This window comes from Triturus cristatus, chromosome 9, assembly GCF_964204655.1.
Source record: "Triturus cristatus chromosome 9, aTriCri1.1, whole genome shotgun sequence".
Taxonomy (NCBI): domain Eukaryota; kingdom Metazoa; phylum Chordata; class Amphibia; order Caudata; family Salamandridae; genus Triturus; species Triturus cristatus.
In genome coordinates, this window is record NC_140592.1 from 84,414,947 (window position 1) to 84,431,745 (window position 16,799).

The 16,799-nt window shown below is 45.6% G+C and overlaps 1 protein-coding gene across 1 annotated transcript in view; it reads left to right on the forward strand.

Moving 5' to 3' along the window:
* GHRL (ghrelin and obestatin prepropeptide) overlaps positions 1-15,515 on the forward strand; it is a 31,362-nt gene extending 15,847 nt beyond the window's left edge. Inside the window, exons 3-5 of the mRNA XM_085624474.1 lie at positions 4,813-4,923; positions 9,907-10,015; positions 13,570-15,515. Coding sequence (XP_085480600.1) covers positions 4,813-4,923; positions 9,907-10,015; positions 13,570-13,592 — 243 coding nt within the window. The 3' untranslated portion in view covers positions 13,593-15,515. The remainder of the gene's footprint in view (positions 1-4,812; positions 4,924-9,906; positions 10,016-13,569) is intronic.
* The last annotated feature ends 1,284 nt before the right edge of the window (positions 15,516-16,799 follow it).

Below are 16,799 nucleotides of genomic sequence, written 5' to 3' on the forward strand. Positions count from 1 at the left end.
GTCTGTAAGGGGTCCCGCTATGGTAGTGAACGGGGCTATGAATCTGCGGTAGTAACCCAATAACCCTAAAAAAGCCCGTAGGTCCCTTTTGGTTTTAGGAAAGGGGACTGCCTGTATGGCGGCCACTTTCTCGGTCTGGGGTGCAATGCGTCCCTCCCCCAAGAGATAACCCAAATATCGGACCTTCTGAAAGGCTACCCTCGATTTTTTTGCGTTGACGTGTAGCCCTGACTGTCTGAGACTACCAAGGATATTACCCAAATGGAGCAGGTGTTCCTCCCAGGTCTTACTGAACACCACAATGTCATCAAGATAAGCCCCCCGAGTACTGCAAGTGAGGAGCCAGGAGGGTGTCCATGGCTCTTTGAAAGGTGGCCGGTGCCCCATGCAACCCAAAGGGGAGGACCGTGAAGTGGTAGTGGCCGGAAGGGGTGGAAAACGCGTTTTTTTCCTGGTCCGCGGGGGCCAACGGGATCTGCCAATAGCCCTTGGTGAGGTCGATGGTGTTTATATATCTGGCCTCACCAAGGCGTTCTAATAATTTGTCCACCCTAGGAAGGGGATAGGTGTCTTGTTTAGATACTCGGTTTACGGCCCTAAAGTCAATACAAAACCGGATGCTGCCATCCGGCTTTGGTACAAGGACAACTGGGGAACACCAATTGCTGTGGGAGGGGACTATAACCCCTGATACCAACATCCGGGAGACCTCCTCCTGGAACGCGGCTAGTCGGGCTTCAGGTATCCGATATGGTTTTTGTTTTACCACGACCCCTGGTGGGGTGGGGTGGGGATGGAGTGTTCTGCCAGGTGGGTCTTCCCCGGCTGATCGGAAAAAACATCTGAGAAATTCGGAAGTAGAGAGCGGATTTCTTCGCTTTGGGAAGATGAGAGATCTGGATTGGTGGGAGTCTCGTTGACTGTGTGAGGTATGGGGGAGGCCACAGACACCATGTGGGCCACAGAGGGAGGGGGCCCTAACCACTTTTTCAGTAGATTAATGTGGTACATTTGCGTCTTGTTCCCTGTCATCTGTAGGATGTAGGTGGTTTTGCCTATCTTTCGGACAACCTTAAAAGGGCCTTGCCATTCCCTTTTCAATTTGTGGATGGACGTGGGCAGTAGTACCAGTGTCCAGTCACCTACGTTCAGCTCTCTCCATTTCGTGCCACGGTCATAAAAAGTTTTTTGTTTGGTCTGTGATGCAGACAACTGGGTATGGGCCAGGGTTCTCAGTTTATGTAACCTGGTTTGTAACTGTCGGGTATAGTCAAGGAGTGCTTCGGCCTCCTGCAATCCCTCCCGTTCCCAACTATCCTTCGTGATTTCGAGTAACGTTCGAGGTTTGCGGCCAAAGAGCAGCTCAAAAGAAGAGGTCCCCAAACTGGATTGTTTTTGACTACGGAGAACAAAGAGGGCTAGCGGGAGCAGTTGGTCCCAGTTTCTTCTATCCCCAGACAGAAGTTTCTTTAAGGTAAGTTTTAGACTACCATTATACCGCTCCACCAACCCATCTGTCTGGGGGTGATAAACAGTGGTGGTTATATGTTTAATCCGCAATTGGTCGCAAACCGGTCTCATTAGTCGTGACACGAAGGGTGTACCTTGATCTGTGATGATCACTCGGGGGAACCCCATGCGGGAAAACACCTCTACGAGTCTTTGAGCGATGGCGGCGGAGGTCGCTGCTCGAAGGGGGAAGGCCTCTGGATATCTGGTGGCATAATCAATCAATACCAAGGCATACTGGTGACCGCGTGCTGATTTGGGTAATGGCCCTATAAGGTCCATACCCAATCGATCAAATGAAGCACCGATGATGGGCAAGGGGTGTAAGGGGACTGGAGGGGGAACATAGGGATTACGTCTTTGACAGATTTGACACTCCTGACAGTATTTCTGGATTTGGGCGTATACTCCAGGCCAAAAGAAATGTTGCAAGATGGCCTGTCCCATCTTTTCTGCTCCGGAATGTCCCGCCAACAGGTGAGCGTGTGCAAAAAATAGGATTTGGTCCCTGAACTCTAAGGGGACCAATAGTTGGGGGACTGCGTCATGTTTGGCGAGTCGGTGCAGTAGACCCTTCTGTTCTATGAAGGTAGGATATGTCCTATTCAAGGGATTCTGGTGGTCTCGGGCTTTTTGCCATGCATGGGTGAGGCTGGCGTCATTCAATTGAGCCATCCGGAAGTGGTTATCCCTAGCCCAGGGCTCAGGCATAAGAAGAACGTTATGTTTTGCTGGGCTCAGGGCAGCATGCAATAGGGGAGCAAAGCACGGGGTGTCAATCCCTATGATTAGCGGTTCGGGGAGACTCTCTAACACCCCCACCACCACCTGAGTGTATACCCACATCAGTACCTAAGGTAAGCCTAGCTAAAGGGTATTCCTTCACGTCCCCATGTATACACCTGATATGCACGGTTTTCCCAGGTAAAAGCCAAGAAGGTTTTATCAGTTCCCGCTTTACGACCGAATGTCTGCATCCGGAGTCCCTGTTTCTTGGGCGAAAAAGACAGAGCGGGGTGCATAGCTCACGTCCATTGGTTCTTCCTCTTGCTCTCTTTTCTTGCGGCAGTACCGCGCTATGTGTCCCCATTCTCCACAGTCATAACATTGGGGACCCGAGTATGTCAGGTTTTCAGGTCGAAACACACGGGGACGTGGGGTTTCTGGTAGGGGTCTCAAGGTCTTTTTTTCTGGTTTCCCAGGGCCGGTTAGTCGTGTGTTTCTCTCAGGTTCTTGTACAGGGGGCCGGCCTTGTGCCCAGGCGTAAGAAGTCGCCATTTCAATTGCTTGTTCCAAAGTTAATCCTGCGTGCTGTTTCAACCAACGTTGGGTTGCATACGGGAGTGCCTCCAGAAATTGCTCGAGATAGATCTTGTTCATGACCTCCTCCATGTTGGCTTCATGGAGTTTAAGCCAGAGGTCAGCGGCTCCTTTGAGTTTGAAAAACAGGGTTTTTGGTAAGTCTCCCGAGGCACCCCGTTCTTGTCGGAACCTTAACCGGTGTGTCTCGTCGTCAACACCCAACCGATCCAGAACATATTGTTTTACTACAGTATGGGTGGCGGTCCCATCTTTGTTCACCATCTGGTATGCCGCTTGTGCTTCTTCGGTCAGGAGTGGTGCGAGATAAAAAGGCCAACGTTCTCCCGGCCAGGCACTGGCCCTCGCGACCCTTTCAAAGTAAAAGAAAAATGCCAAGGGGTCGTCTCCCGGTACGAACTTCTGCAGGGGGACTACTGTTCCAGGCGGGTTGCTTGCCCTGCCTTGCCCCAGCGTGACTAGAAGTTGGGCATGTCCCTCGGCTAGTTTCAATAAACTGTCAGCCTGATTCTGAATTGCCGAAGTAAACACGGCGCGATCCGCCTCTGCCTGACTGGAGGACTTTTCTACAGCCCACTCAAGTTTGGCCTGGCCCTCCTTCATCTGATGTATAAGGGCCTCCATCCTTTATCGGAGGGGGGGTTCCAACAGCTCCTATCTGGCTCGCCACTTGTGGTAAGGCGTCAGGGGTAGGGGGTACAATAAGCCACGACCCGTTACTGTATTGAGTATGTCTTTTTATTGGGTTTTCGCTGTCTCTCAACCGTCCCGGATTTTCTGGTGTCTTCCTGCTTTGTGGGCCCGGCGAGGGGATCTTCCTTCCGGGGACGTTCTCCTCCTCCGGTCGTATATGGGGGAAAAGGAGGAACAAACACAGGGACACACGGGTGAGTAGGTTTGTAGGGGGCGTAAGATAAGTGAGAGGAACGGGAGTGAGGGGTCACCGGGACTGCCACCGTATCTTTCGCGCGTCAAACAAAACTAAGAAGACCCTACGGTCAGAGGCGTGATTGGAAGGTGAAGAAAAATAAAAGGTAGACACCCAACAATTGGCCTCGCAGAGCCCTGTGACCTCCCTCACTCAAATCACTCAGTCCCTCCCCGTGAAAAGGAAAAACGCAGGACTCGGTCCCGTACATTTCCCAGCCACGCTCCTCCGGGAACGTGGCGGGGCGAGTCGTGTCTCTGTTGGCCTCCTGGCTCCTTCGGCTGCTCGGCTCCGCTTCCTTCGGTCCCTCCGCTCGCTCTCTCGCCGTCTTCTCCGTTTCCTCGCTTCTGCTCGTCCTCCGTCTCTCCAACCCCGACTCCTCCACCGGCTTTCGCGCTGTCCTCCTCTTCCGGGTTTCCTTTACGCGATAGCGCCCCTCTTGATTGGCTCGTCGATGCTGACGTCGTATCTGCGGACTCCTCCCCCAGGTAATTCCAGTTCGTGTTAAAGGGGCCGCTTGAGTCCTGTGGCCGGGGTGGAAACGAACAGTCGTTACCGTCTCCACCCCGTCCTTCCTCCGGGGTGACCCCGTGACAGTGACTTAACAGCGTCATTTTGCCATGTCCGGCTGGCTGTAGGTTGGAGCATGCATGCAAGGTTCACAAATGTGCGATTGAAGGGTGGGATAGGTAGGAAGTATTTAATGTTGTGTGTGAGGCCCTGAAAGTACCTGGAGTCATGCACAATGAAGTTGCGCATTAGATGGCTAGTGCTGAGAAGCCTGAGAGGCAAAAAGTGCTGTCTCACAAATTAACCTGAGGTCCCTTTAGACGCCTGTTAAACAGCTCTTCGCACATTAGCTGATTCACAGATCGAAGGAGGACCTCCTGCAATGAATAAAGGAAATAAGCTAAATACTCTACATATTTAATAAGTGCAGGTACTTTGCATGAGCTGCAACCCAGTTAATGTTTTTTTTAATTACACTTGTGAGCATCATGCACTCTTATGTTCTAATCTCCAATGACCTGTGTTTTTGGGGATCCACACTGCAGCCCAGGAAGCCTGCAAGAAAGATCATCCCCAACAACCCTCAGCGCCGGGAGCCAGATGATGTTTCCGATGTCTATGAAAAGCAACCCGGAGACCAGGAACGAGAAATTCGGGTTCGTATTGTCACTGTGTTGAACCCATTCTATTTTCATTGCTCTGTGTTTCAGCGGGCTGTGGCATGGATGTCACAATGTGCTTGGTCCCTTGTGTTGATTTGCAGGAGCGGGCTCATCCTGGCCTTGAGAATCACACACAGATCATTCATAATGTCCCATGCCTCTCATTATAAAGATAAGCCTGGCACCTTCCAGTTGCTATGCAAGGGTGGACTCATCTTGACCTTGAGAGTCTTATCCAGGTCATTTAGAAAGCCCTGTGACTCTCAACCTAAGCATAAGCCTGGCCTCTCACTTTGATGTGTCGAGGCGGGTCCACCCGAGAGCTGAATATCACATCCAGGTCATTAGTCCCTACTCCTATCAATAACATCCCCTTCTGTGGCACTGAATGAGGGGAAAAACGAAGTTCCTAATGAATTCATGTAGATGTTTATATAAAACCCTTAATAACACTTTGTTCTGCTCCTGAATAGGTCATTTAATTGAAGCAAATCCTACACTTTCTTTATTTTGGATACAGTTGAGCAAGCTCTCACCTCCAGATTGTTACCGTCTTTCAGCCATTTAGCTTTTTGCAGTTCCTGTATTTTGTCTACCATATCACACTACACTGCTTTAGGGTTCTGGCCTCATTCGCAGTTCCTTTCAATCTCTAAGTCCTGCACTGAAAGGTATCCTGTCATTTCATCCCAGTGTATTTCAGTGAAACCCAAATTCGAAGAAAACATTTAATTGTAAAACTACTTTACTGTAAAACAAAGCCAGAGAAATATAATTCAGAAGAAAACGTTTGATTGAAATTGGTGAATGATTGGGGTCAAGATTAGAACCAAGGACAGCATTAGGTTTACAGTCGCTGTAATGGGCAATGAAAGGGCGAGGAACAGGTCTTAGCTAGGGATGAGTGTAGGACTTGGGATAGGATCAAAAGTTAGGGGTTGGGGAGAATGTTATATTTCAAGCTGTTTCTTTAAAAAAAAAAAAAAATTATAATACACAAAAATATTGTAAAAAGTATGGCTATGTTTTAACTATAAAGTGTTTGTTCATTGATATTATGATTTGAAATGCCAAACTTATCAAAATGTGGCTTAACTAAACAGGTTTCAACGAAAGTTATCTCTGAAACTGCGTTTCAATGAAATGTACTGAGATCAAAGTGCAATGTCTGAATCCGTCCGAGATCGCCTCCTCCCGTCGTATTTTCTAGCCCATAAGAGTTCATGTCTAATCTAATCACTGCTGTGGATGCATCGGTGGACTGCTGAAATGTGTATGCTTTGAAAAGGGGGGGGGGGTCGTTGGGGGTGTTTCAAGGTCCACGTGAAAGCAATTAAAAAGTGAATTCTTTAAACTGTCTATTATTTATTCGTCATTGATAGTGCAAGATATAGGCACTGACCCCAGTGAGCACCATCTGCCATCTCTGGGGCCATCCAATTCCCTGCATGGACGAACACAAGTAGTCCTTAGGCCAGATTCCCTTCCACAACAAGATGGCAAAGGCCCAGATTGGGGTGCACTCGCCGTTTTGAGGACTTTCAAATCAGAGAGGAGATGAGAGAGAGTGTGTGTGTTTTTACCAGTGAGTGCATGCAAACATGCCAGGTGAAATCCGACAGACACCTCGCCAAACCAGACTGAAAGCACCTGTACCCAACTATTCCTCAGAAAAGAGAATTATTACGAGGGTAAAACACCCCCCCAAGCTGGCCTTGCACTATTCTGCACTACACCTACACACTTTTATAATGGTAAGGGCAGTTTGCACTGCTTTGCTTTCTGAGTCCGATGCAGAAACTGATTCTGCTAGATGGACTCAAACCCCTTCTGCTGATCTAATGACCTTATTTTCATCATGTGTTTGAAGGTAGTTTGATTGCTTTGGGAAGAGATCATGGGATAAGGGTCAGTACTGTGCAAGTTATTCAACCCTGAGCCATGCACAGTTTTTGCTACAGACCAGTCTTCCGCAACACCACAGAGCGTTAGATTGATGAGGAGACCAGGTGCCAGCTCTGGAACGGTCATGATACAACTGGGTTGTGGTGGTTCTAGTTAGTTGCTGCTGACCGATGGTGATTGATGTCATTAGCTAACTACCTGTGAATAAATCTTACTGTTGCATTGTCATGCCTGGTTTGCAAGTGCGAAACAAAGGGTGGGGAGCAATTCAACTGCAAATAGTGCTCCTGTACTGCAAGGGTGGAATGCACTCCTGTTCTGCGAGGGTGGCATGCACACCTGTTCTGCGAGGGTGGCATGCACTCCTGTTCTGCGATGGTGGCATGCACTCCTGTTCTGCGATGGTGGCATGCACTCCTGTTCTGCGAGGGTGGCATGCACTCCTGTTCTGCGAGGGTGGCATGCACACGTGTTCTGCGAGGGTGGCATGCACTCCTGTTCTGCGAGGGTGGCATGCACTCCTGTTCTGCGAGGGTGGCATGCACTCCTGTTCTGCGATGGTGGCATGCACTCCTGTTCTGCGAGGGTGGCATGCACACGTGTTCTGCGAGGGTGGCATGCACTCCTGTTCTGCGAGGGTGGCATGCACTCCTGTTCTGCGAGGGTGGCATGCACTCCTGTTCTGCGAGGGTGGCATGCACTTGCACAATTTTATGTTTTTCAACCTTAGACACTGCATGGCAGTAAATGTAACGGTCTAATTTAGTATTTTCATGGACATGAAATTTCCCTAAAAGCCACTTAAATTACTAGCCAAAAAAACATTCTGCATTGGAGGTGAACAAAACCGGGCTATAAACACATGCACAATCCCGTTCACCTTATGGGGACCAATGCTTTCCCCAGTGTATTTCCCCATTTACCTGATCCTCACAGGTGCAGAGATGTGGAGTATGATGGTTACTCTGAGAACAAGTACTGGCAAGCACAAAGGTCTCACCTTTAGGACCTTTTGGCTTTGCCAATGATTTTTATCACCATTCCGAGACGAATAGGTAAATCAAAACGAAAAAAGTAGCGCAAAAAAGTTTTTACTTTGAAAAAAGCACGGGGCAAGCAACACAGATGACTAAGGTGGGGAAACAACATGAAGGATCAGTGGGGCGGAAGCACCATGCTGAGCACGAAGCAACACCAGGGGCAGGGCGGGGGGGTTGGGGGGGGGGGGGAAGCAACATAGAGGGTCAGAAGCAACACGGAGGATGGGGGAAGCAACACGGATGATGGGGGGGGGGGGGGGGGGAGTGTACAAGACGAGCGGGAGCGACGTGGAGCATGGGATGAAGAGAAGCACATGGGTGAGACAGGGCAACGTGGAGCAGGGGAGGAAAAGCACATGGTTGAGAAAGCAACGCAGGGAGAGTAGCACACAAGAATGTGGGCGAGATCGACACGTGAGGGAGACAACAGAGTTAGGCTGGGGGGGGGGGAGAAAGTACACGAGGGAGGCAGGTGGAAAACACGTGCTCTCTCATGGACTGCTTAACCAAAAAGAAAAAAAGTAGCCCTTGAAATGTACTAATTGGAACAAGACATGTAATAAGGCCACGATCCGAGGGAAGGGACTAAAAATCAGAGGAAGAAAAGCCCACACAAGGCGACAGATAAAAAGCAAGTACATGAGAGTGACAGTAAAGCCAGCCAGAGGCAAGAAATTGGAAGGCTCCAAGCCCACTGCAAGCTGACAATAGGTCTTTTCACAAACACATAGCTTGTGCTATCTGGTAAGAGAGACTCAAAAGTGTGCAAAGCTCTAAACATGTAAGGGAGGTCACAAGGGTTTTATCAGCTCTCATTTGCCGAGGACAGGGAAGCAATATCAGGTTCTGGTTCACATGAGTGAAAAAAAATGCCCAATTGCATAAATAAACAGACACTGTTCTGCCAAAACAGTGCCAAGTTTTGGTATTGGATTAAAAAACGTAATACTTTGGAACGTTTTGACTGGAGAGAGAGAGAAAACTTGAGGGCAGAATAAATGACAGAAGGCACCAGCAGCTGTTGCGGTCACTGGGCAGAAAGTGCAGGATGAAATCACTATCCGAAAGGTGGTTATACGACATGCATAATAACTTAAGAGGGGAGCTAAACAGGGGCACTGCAAAGATCTCAAGTTTTTATTTTTCTTAGAAGTGAGAGCCAATTAGTATTTTTGATGATATCACAGGAAGTGACCACTGAAGCCAATGACAACATAGAAAATGTCAGTAAAAGGATAACTTTAATCCAAATAAATGTAAAATCAATTGAACAACATCAAGCCCTCACTAAAGTAGACTTGTTCTATGAAATGTAGTGAAGCGAGACTCTGATGTGCCCAAATCACCTTCTGTTTAAATGAATGGCTCTGTTGGAAGGCCTCTCCCTGAGGGGGGATCTCTTCCTGACGCGAGCTCAGAAAAGAGCTATTCACAAAGAAAAACTTACATGTGAGTAAATCTACACATGTAAGTTTACTCCGATATTGTAGTAAATTTACTATGTTTAGTTAATCCAAATTAAATATATACCTTTAAAAATTAAAGGTCTGGGCGCAAGTCAGAACACAGACCCTCCCATAATGGGTGTCCGTCCAACACGATCTCTACAGAAAAGAGCAAGAAATAGGCAAGATGCCATCAGCCTGAACTTTAGTGCATGTACGGTGAGCCCTTGGTAGGTAGGATGTTTGCTGACTCCTGGCACTGATAAAGATTTCAGTCAAAATAAGATAAGCACCGACAAGGGATATGTGTTAATGCTTAGTACTGACGGCTACGCACTGCTAAGTCCTTCCTTGTAGCCTATCGGAAAGCAGCACAAGATAACCAGATGTTTGTGCTTCAGGTAAAAGAACAGATGAGGAGACAAAAAACACAGAACTCTCTTCCATCTGTTGTGAGTGGTACTGGTTGTAAAGTCCCTTCTAGTTTAGCTCACTTGCTAAAACCACAGACCGTAAAATTGTCTTTTTTTACTTTTTGTCATCATGAAGGTGAAGATTTTAAAATTAATTCCCAGTTTTGTTTCCAGTTCAACGTGCCCTTTGAGATTGGTGTGAAGATGTCCGAGACCCAGTACCTGGATTACGGCCAGCTGCTGCAGGAGATTCTGCAGGAACTGTTCCCTGACAGTACACCAGGTGAGCTCATGAACCCTGTTATATACAATGAGGTGCATATGTTAGGAAGGTTTTGTGTCGCCCTTGCGTCATGCAAGGGGGTGCATGGGCAACACAAAACCCAAGTAGGATTTATGAAGCCATGCAAGGCCACTTTGCGTGGTCCTGCATGGCTTGATGAATCCAGAGCTACGTAGGGCAAATCGATGCATTGCGTTACTCTGCCCCAGAGAGGCGTTCCATGGGTAGAGCGTGGGTGTTCCCACGCATCCACCCATGGAACTTGCCACATTCCCAGATTTACCAACACAGTGCAACATATGCAACACAAATACTAATGCTCTCTTCATGTATAAAACAGAATTCTTGAATCCAGAAAAATATAGCATAAACTTGAGAAAGTTTGAAGTGGAGTTGGATAGTCAAGGAATGTACTGTGCATCAAAGTAAATCCGATAATCAAGGTGTGATAACCGCTGCATATATTCATGCATCCAAAGGTAAGTAGACCTACACTTGTTAAGTTTTTGCTATATTTCTATGGCATCAAGAACTCTGTTCATACATGAAAAGAGTATTAGTATTTGTGTAGCAATGTTATTGATTGGCCATGATGAACCGACGTATGGCCCCCGACGGTCATCCTGCTGTGAGAAAATAAAACTAAGCTTGAAGTCTTTCATCACCTACTTGTGGATGTTTATTGAACTATCAAGAGACCTCAAAACTCTGTCTCATTTTTGTACAAGAGGAAACGTGTTCATTAAAAAAATAAAAAAACACATTGCATTATGTGCTGTGGTGCCCAACACTCATTAAACGCATGGCATACCTCTGCATTTGTTTAAACACAGGAATTCACACTAGAATGGTATGATTCAAATGAAAATCCTACCCAAGACAGTACAACTCACCTGTGCACCATGGTGCGAGGCTGTGCGTCGTGCACGGCAGCCTTGTGTAAGCGCCAGCACAGGGGATGGCACTAGGAGTTGGTCAATCTTCGTCGATATGGCTCTGCGTTAGTTATGTTTTGTTAGGTTGCTGTGCTGTAATGCATAGAAAATGAGTAAATCTTGGCTCTAGTATTTTTCCAGAACAGCAAAATTTTCCCTTTTAGTTCAGATGGTCAAATGGACTTGAACAGAGGTGTGCTGGCCTGAAAGTATTATTATTATGTTTTTGTATGTGAAAAGCTTAAACAGGCTAATCTTGCAGTTTCAAAATAACAAAACATCAAAGTAAAAACATATGATCCCCTGCTCTCCCAGATCGTTTGACTTCTTGTATCGTTCGTTTGGTTTCCACCGGTGTAGCTAGGGGTTCCTCCATTAATTGATACAGATTCCTCCTGGCCCTTGCCCTCCCAGATCCTAGCCCAGGACTTCTGGTTCTAGGAATGCTCTTATGCTGAAAAAATCTTACACTGCACTAACTCTCTTTAGGGATTTGAACGTCTTCCTTATCTCTCTTTCTTCTGTGTGCCTATATTTAGATTCTAGCGAATTTCCTCATGATCATTTAGTTGAACCCATGTACTAGGACATCCCTGGGCTTTCTTCAAACTTGGTTAAATCTCAATACTGGAGAGATCCTGAAGCGATCATGGCAATGACATACAGAGGTATAAAAGAACACTGTTTCTGATTGTTTTGTCCCTCCCTGTGCGGCCTGACATTTCTTTTGCCCCGTCCACGATCTTGCAACTTCTGAAAATATACGTACAAGATCCATCTGATGTTGTGTAGCTTTTTAAGTTCTGTTCTATCCATTCCGGACTTCTCAGAGTTCTTTTTCAACAACCCAAGTACAGTATCTTGCACTGGGATGCACGGAGTTATTATAGTTGCTGCCTATCTCATCAGTCTGCTAGCCTTAATAAATTGCTCCAACCTTTCAGTGGTGTGACCCACCACCTGGCAGCTTTTTCTGTCACCCTCAAGCAGGCATAAATCCCCTTCCGGCTCCTCCAAAATTTAATTTAAGAATGAATTGAAGAGCACATTGTCAAGAAGTGATCCCTGTCATACACCGCTTGCAGTCAGTTTTTACCATAACATTTACTTGGTTCAATAGCATCTCACAGCTAGATCTTGGTTACTCGGCTTTACCACACTACTTCGGATCCTATGCATTCGCAAGTTGTTCGACTATTCTTTGTAGAAGGCAGTTGAAATCTTAACTGAAAACTAAGATTATCACAATTTATGGTCTCCTTTGATATTGTTTCCTGGTCACCAGAAACAGCTTAGTCCGGTTTGTTTGTTATAATGTTCTTCTCTTTAAACTGTGCCTTGATCATAACGCATACTCGATTCAGGAAATCCACCTGCTTTTTTTTTTTTAAATATAATTAATTCCAATAATATCCCTACCAAAACTGGTGATGGCAGACTGTAAAGTGTGAATTACTCTGATCACATTCCAATGACCACTTGTATGGCGAATTTGATTTCCTTTACATTTGTACAATTGGTACTGTAATATAACCAACAATTCCTGTTTTCACTATTATGGCTCGACGACTGATAACTGTGCTTTTATTTATCTTGAAAAACGGTAGCGCGGTCTGTATGAGAAAGTGCAATAGTTTGTGGGGGAAAAAACTCAGTCTGTAAAGTCTGAAGACATAACTCGTTTCGTTTCCAAAACTTTATTCGATTCAAAGCAAAGGAATCATAAAAGTCATAACTCGTTGGTGTAGACATTGTTAAAAACATTATGTAGGGCAATATAATGCAGACTAACTGAATGTTCCCTCTTTCTCATTCCGTCTCTATCCCTGATAGCACGCTCCTTTCTTTACCTCGATTTGCTCTGCTCCCATATCAAAAGGTGCAGCATAAAGCTGATGAGTCCTAAAGCATTTCTATCTGTGCAACATGGCAGTCTCCGTTTACGCTCTCGATTTCTCCCCACACCACACCCACTCTCTTCCTTTCATTGAACTCCTGCCTCTTCACACACAGGTCTATAACATGAGAGAACAGAATGGGCTGAGGCCTGGTTGGTGGCAGTGCAGTGAGCACATCGGATGAACACAGAGATCCCACTGTCTCAAACTGCATGCATCCCTTACAACTGCTATACTACATCCTGCCTTGGCATCGTATCCACATCGCATATGGAAGTAGTGGCGGTTAGTGGGGTTAAGACATGGCTGCCACCATTGTGGTCTACATCCATGCCCTTTTACTGGCCTTTGGTTAACTACTGACCCACAGGTGTAGTGACCTTGAAGGAAGACTGCAACATGTTGTAGAGCTGCGTAAGTCCAGCAAGTCGCTCTCCTGATTGCTCTGTTTGGTGGCTGGCGATGGTCACTGTTGCAAATGCTCCAGGTTTGCTGTTCTTTTAAAGTTTAGATGTCTCTTTTGCTGTTGGCAACAAGCATTGTTAAAAATGTCATCAATGTCTTGAATACCAATGATGAGAGGTTTGTTAGGATGACAGTTCTCTGCCCATCTAAAATGAAAGGTTGTGAATGAGGGCAGTGGAGTAGAAATCATGCAGCTCGTGTTTGTACAATCTGATTATAATTTTACCTGGTGCACTAATTTGTATTCTCATTTCAGGCCCGCCTGCCGAAAATGAATAGACACAAGAACCTGGAGAAGAAAGCCAATCAGTAGGAAGACTCATCGAAAGACCCACAAGACATATTCATCTGAAGTACTCTCCTTGCTTTGTTTCCTGTTCCGTTGTCACGAAATGCAACTGCCTTGGATTAGTTGCCTGGATAGTTATTGCATGCCTTAAAGCCAATTGTATGTGATGCAAGATATGGGGCGGGAAGAGCCTGAAGAAAGGCAGCACGGCAGTAAATTTGGCAGATTACACATACATCGCTGACAGCAACGAGTAATGGTTGGTCAGTTCATCTGTTGCTCACTGTTCCCCACAATGTCTCATTTCAATCCACAAGGCTCAGACAAAAAAACAAGACCTTGTAGACCAAAAACGAACAAAGTTAACTTTGTTCTAACATACCTGTTATAAAATAAAAAACCCTACAAATGTTTTTTGCACGACCTGTTCCTCTCACTGGCACACCGGGAAAACTTTACAATCACAAGGCATGCCAAGTGTGACTTCTCGGGAAACATATTTGCGTCAATATACTAGGTTACACCTATTCACTGTGGGCCAGTTTCAGAGCCAAGAACCCCCCAACACTCCCCCACCCTCGCCCAGTTTGTCCTTTCCATGATATTTGTTGTTCTGCCTGTTGCACTGTATAAATAACCGATTATGACGAATAGAAAGGAAACTCCCACCAAGTAAAGGAAACTGTTGCTCCTGCCAGGCCCACAGCACATTTCGTCATGCTGAAGTGAGTTCATGCTGCCATATAATCCAATCAGCTCCCTCCCACACCGTTACAAGTGACATCTATCTAGAATCCACAACATCTGCCCAATGCCAAAACGGTGGTGGAGCTCATGTTGGGGGAGTATGTCCTCTTGATGACTACATTGAGTAGCCACTCCGCGATCAAGGTGGATATCAGCGGTGGGTTATCACAAACTTGAAACTTGAATATCTCCACCCACATAACTCAAAGTTGAATGGGGTTACAGGGAGGGACATTCCTTATATTTTGGGATGGAGGGTTAGGAGCTTCTTTTTCCAGCACTTTCTTTACTGCTCTCTAATCTATCCAAACATTAAAGAGTTCCAAGAGAAAACTTGGCTCAGAAAAGGAGATTTGCCTCTAACTCCCTACAAGCATGCAATCAATCAATATATATATATACATATACAATTCTTTTTTTTACAGTTCCCCTCCGGAAGGTAAACTACTTTGGCTTTGTAGTGCACTACATTGATTGACCCCACTTTAAAGGTCCACCTAACAAAATACTTTCAGCAAGAAAGAGTTGTTAGGGGAACTGTTATTCACAAAAGAATAAATGCAAAAGCCATCAAATACCACAAAGCTTGTGATGGCCGCGCCAATGCCCTAGAAAAGTTCCTGAATGCATTACTTACATTTCCTTCCGTCAACATCTCACAAATCCTGAATTGGAGAGCCTGCCAAAAAACAAATTCATAAACCAACTTTAAGAAAGGATAACATTGCTGTTTGTAGATTCTTTACAAGTTTTGTGAGCCGAGTAGACCATTAGGAACTCGTATAGATGGGTTCACACAGCTTTTCTGCCTCTCTTGCTGCGCCGTGTCTGGGTTATTTCCCAGGTTACGATGGTCTGCGATCACTTACACCTGCCTTGCTAACAAGAGGGATGAGTTACTGCTGAGAGTTCATTTCTTGCTATAACATTTTTAATTATTGCACTGAAATTATAAAAAAGAATAAAAAGCTGTACCTACAGTTCCGATAATGTGAGCACCTTGATATTAAATGTTTTTTAAAGGTCCTGGTAAGATGGCCAGGACTATGGATCGGGAAAACGAAAGTCAAAAAATACTTCCTAGATTCATGGTTTCGTGATTGAGCAATTTTATTAAACAATCATAAATGTTAGAGAAGAAATACTTCGCAAAATGATTAAAACACTTTGAAAATAAAATTATGTTGTTTGGAAATGTGTTTTATTTGCGAAATCTATTAAAAGAATGTGGAAAAAAAAAAAAGAGGTCTGGCCAAGGAGCTAGAGGATTCGACAATGAAAACGACGACACTCCAGCATTTTCACTAGTCTTTCTGTCGCTGTTCGTGCCCAATGTGACAAAGCGAGTGCTTCAAGAAATGTTCAGTTAATGTTTTTTTTTTTTCCAAAAGATATGAAGTGGTTAAACTGCAATGAAAGCCTTTCTACCACAGCCGGTGGTAACTTTGTCATTTTCAATGAATTTGTCCAACGTATTGTGCATTTATCAGCACGAATTGCCCCTAGGCGCATGGAACCTAACAAGTACAACTGAACAAGCTACAAATCATTAGAAATATTAATTTAAAAGAATAGGCCCATGAGGTGACTTGCAAGTGTGACCAGAGAGGGTGCATCGTGTGTGAAAACCCCGTTCCATGGGCTCATGCATTGGGTACCATGGGTGCAACATTCCCAGAGTCCATAACCATGATTAGTGGACAGCTGGTTTTGCAGAGGCTAGGAGCTACACTTTCCTCCCACAATCCACAGACTCCAGATCTGAATACCAGGGTCTTTTATTAGGGTGCACATTTCTGGATTCTAGCAAGCACTCTACTAAAGAAGATAGTATGAAGGGGGCCTTTGAGGCAATGGGCCCATCCGGACCATTCGGAATCATAAATATTACCCACCTAATTTGAAATAGGGGGCTGCACAAGTGCACAACTCCCTTGAGGTAGCCCCTAGCAGTAACATGCACATGCTCACCCACTTCCATTGTACCATATCGCCACTTAAATCCAGGTCACTAAGGTGCAGCTGGTGTAGTGCAAGAACTGAACTCACCACATGAAGGGTGCCAAATGGGAACATGGACTAAAAAAACTGACTGCAGAAAAACTCAAACATCTGATGCCAAAATATCTACTACACAACCATTTAATTTTTTTTTTTTTTGGACTTTCAACCTGTACTAAATTCTGAGATCTACCTAAGCTCAATTCCTACCTATTGTAGGACAGAATTAAGTTACTGCTCTAACTCAAGTTCTAGCATGTTGTAAAATAAGTGCTTGGCTGTCTTTTCAGCCGCATTAGAATGTTTATGGTGGGGGATATTTATGTATGCTGGATGTTTTCACTGAACGGTGTTGCGGTCCATGTTGCAGTCAGTCATTCAGGTCCCCTTTCTTTTGCTACGGGATAGCAACAGTTATCCAACCCTATTTTAGGCTGAGGTCTACCAAG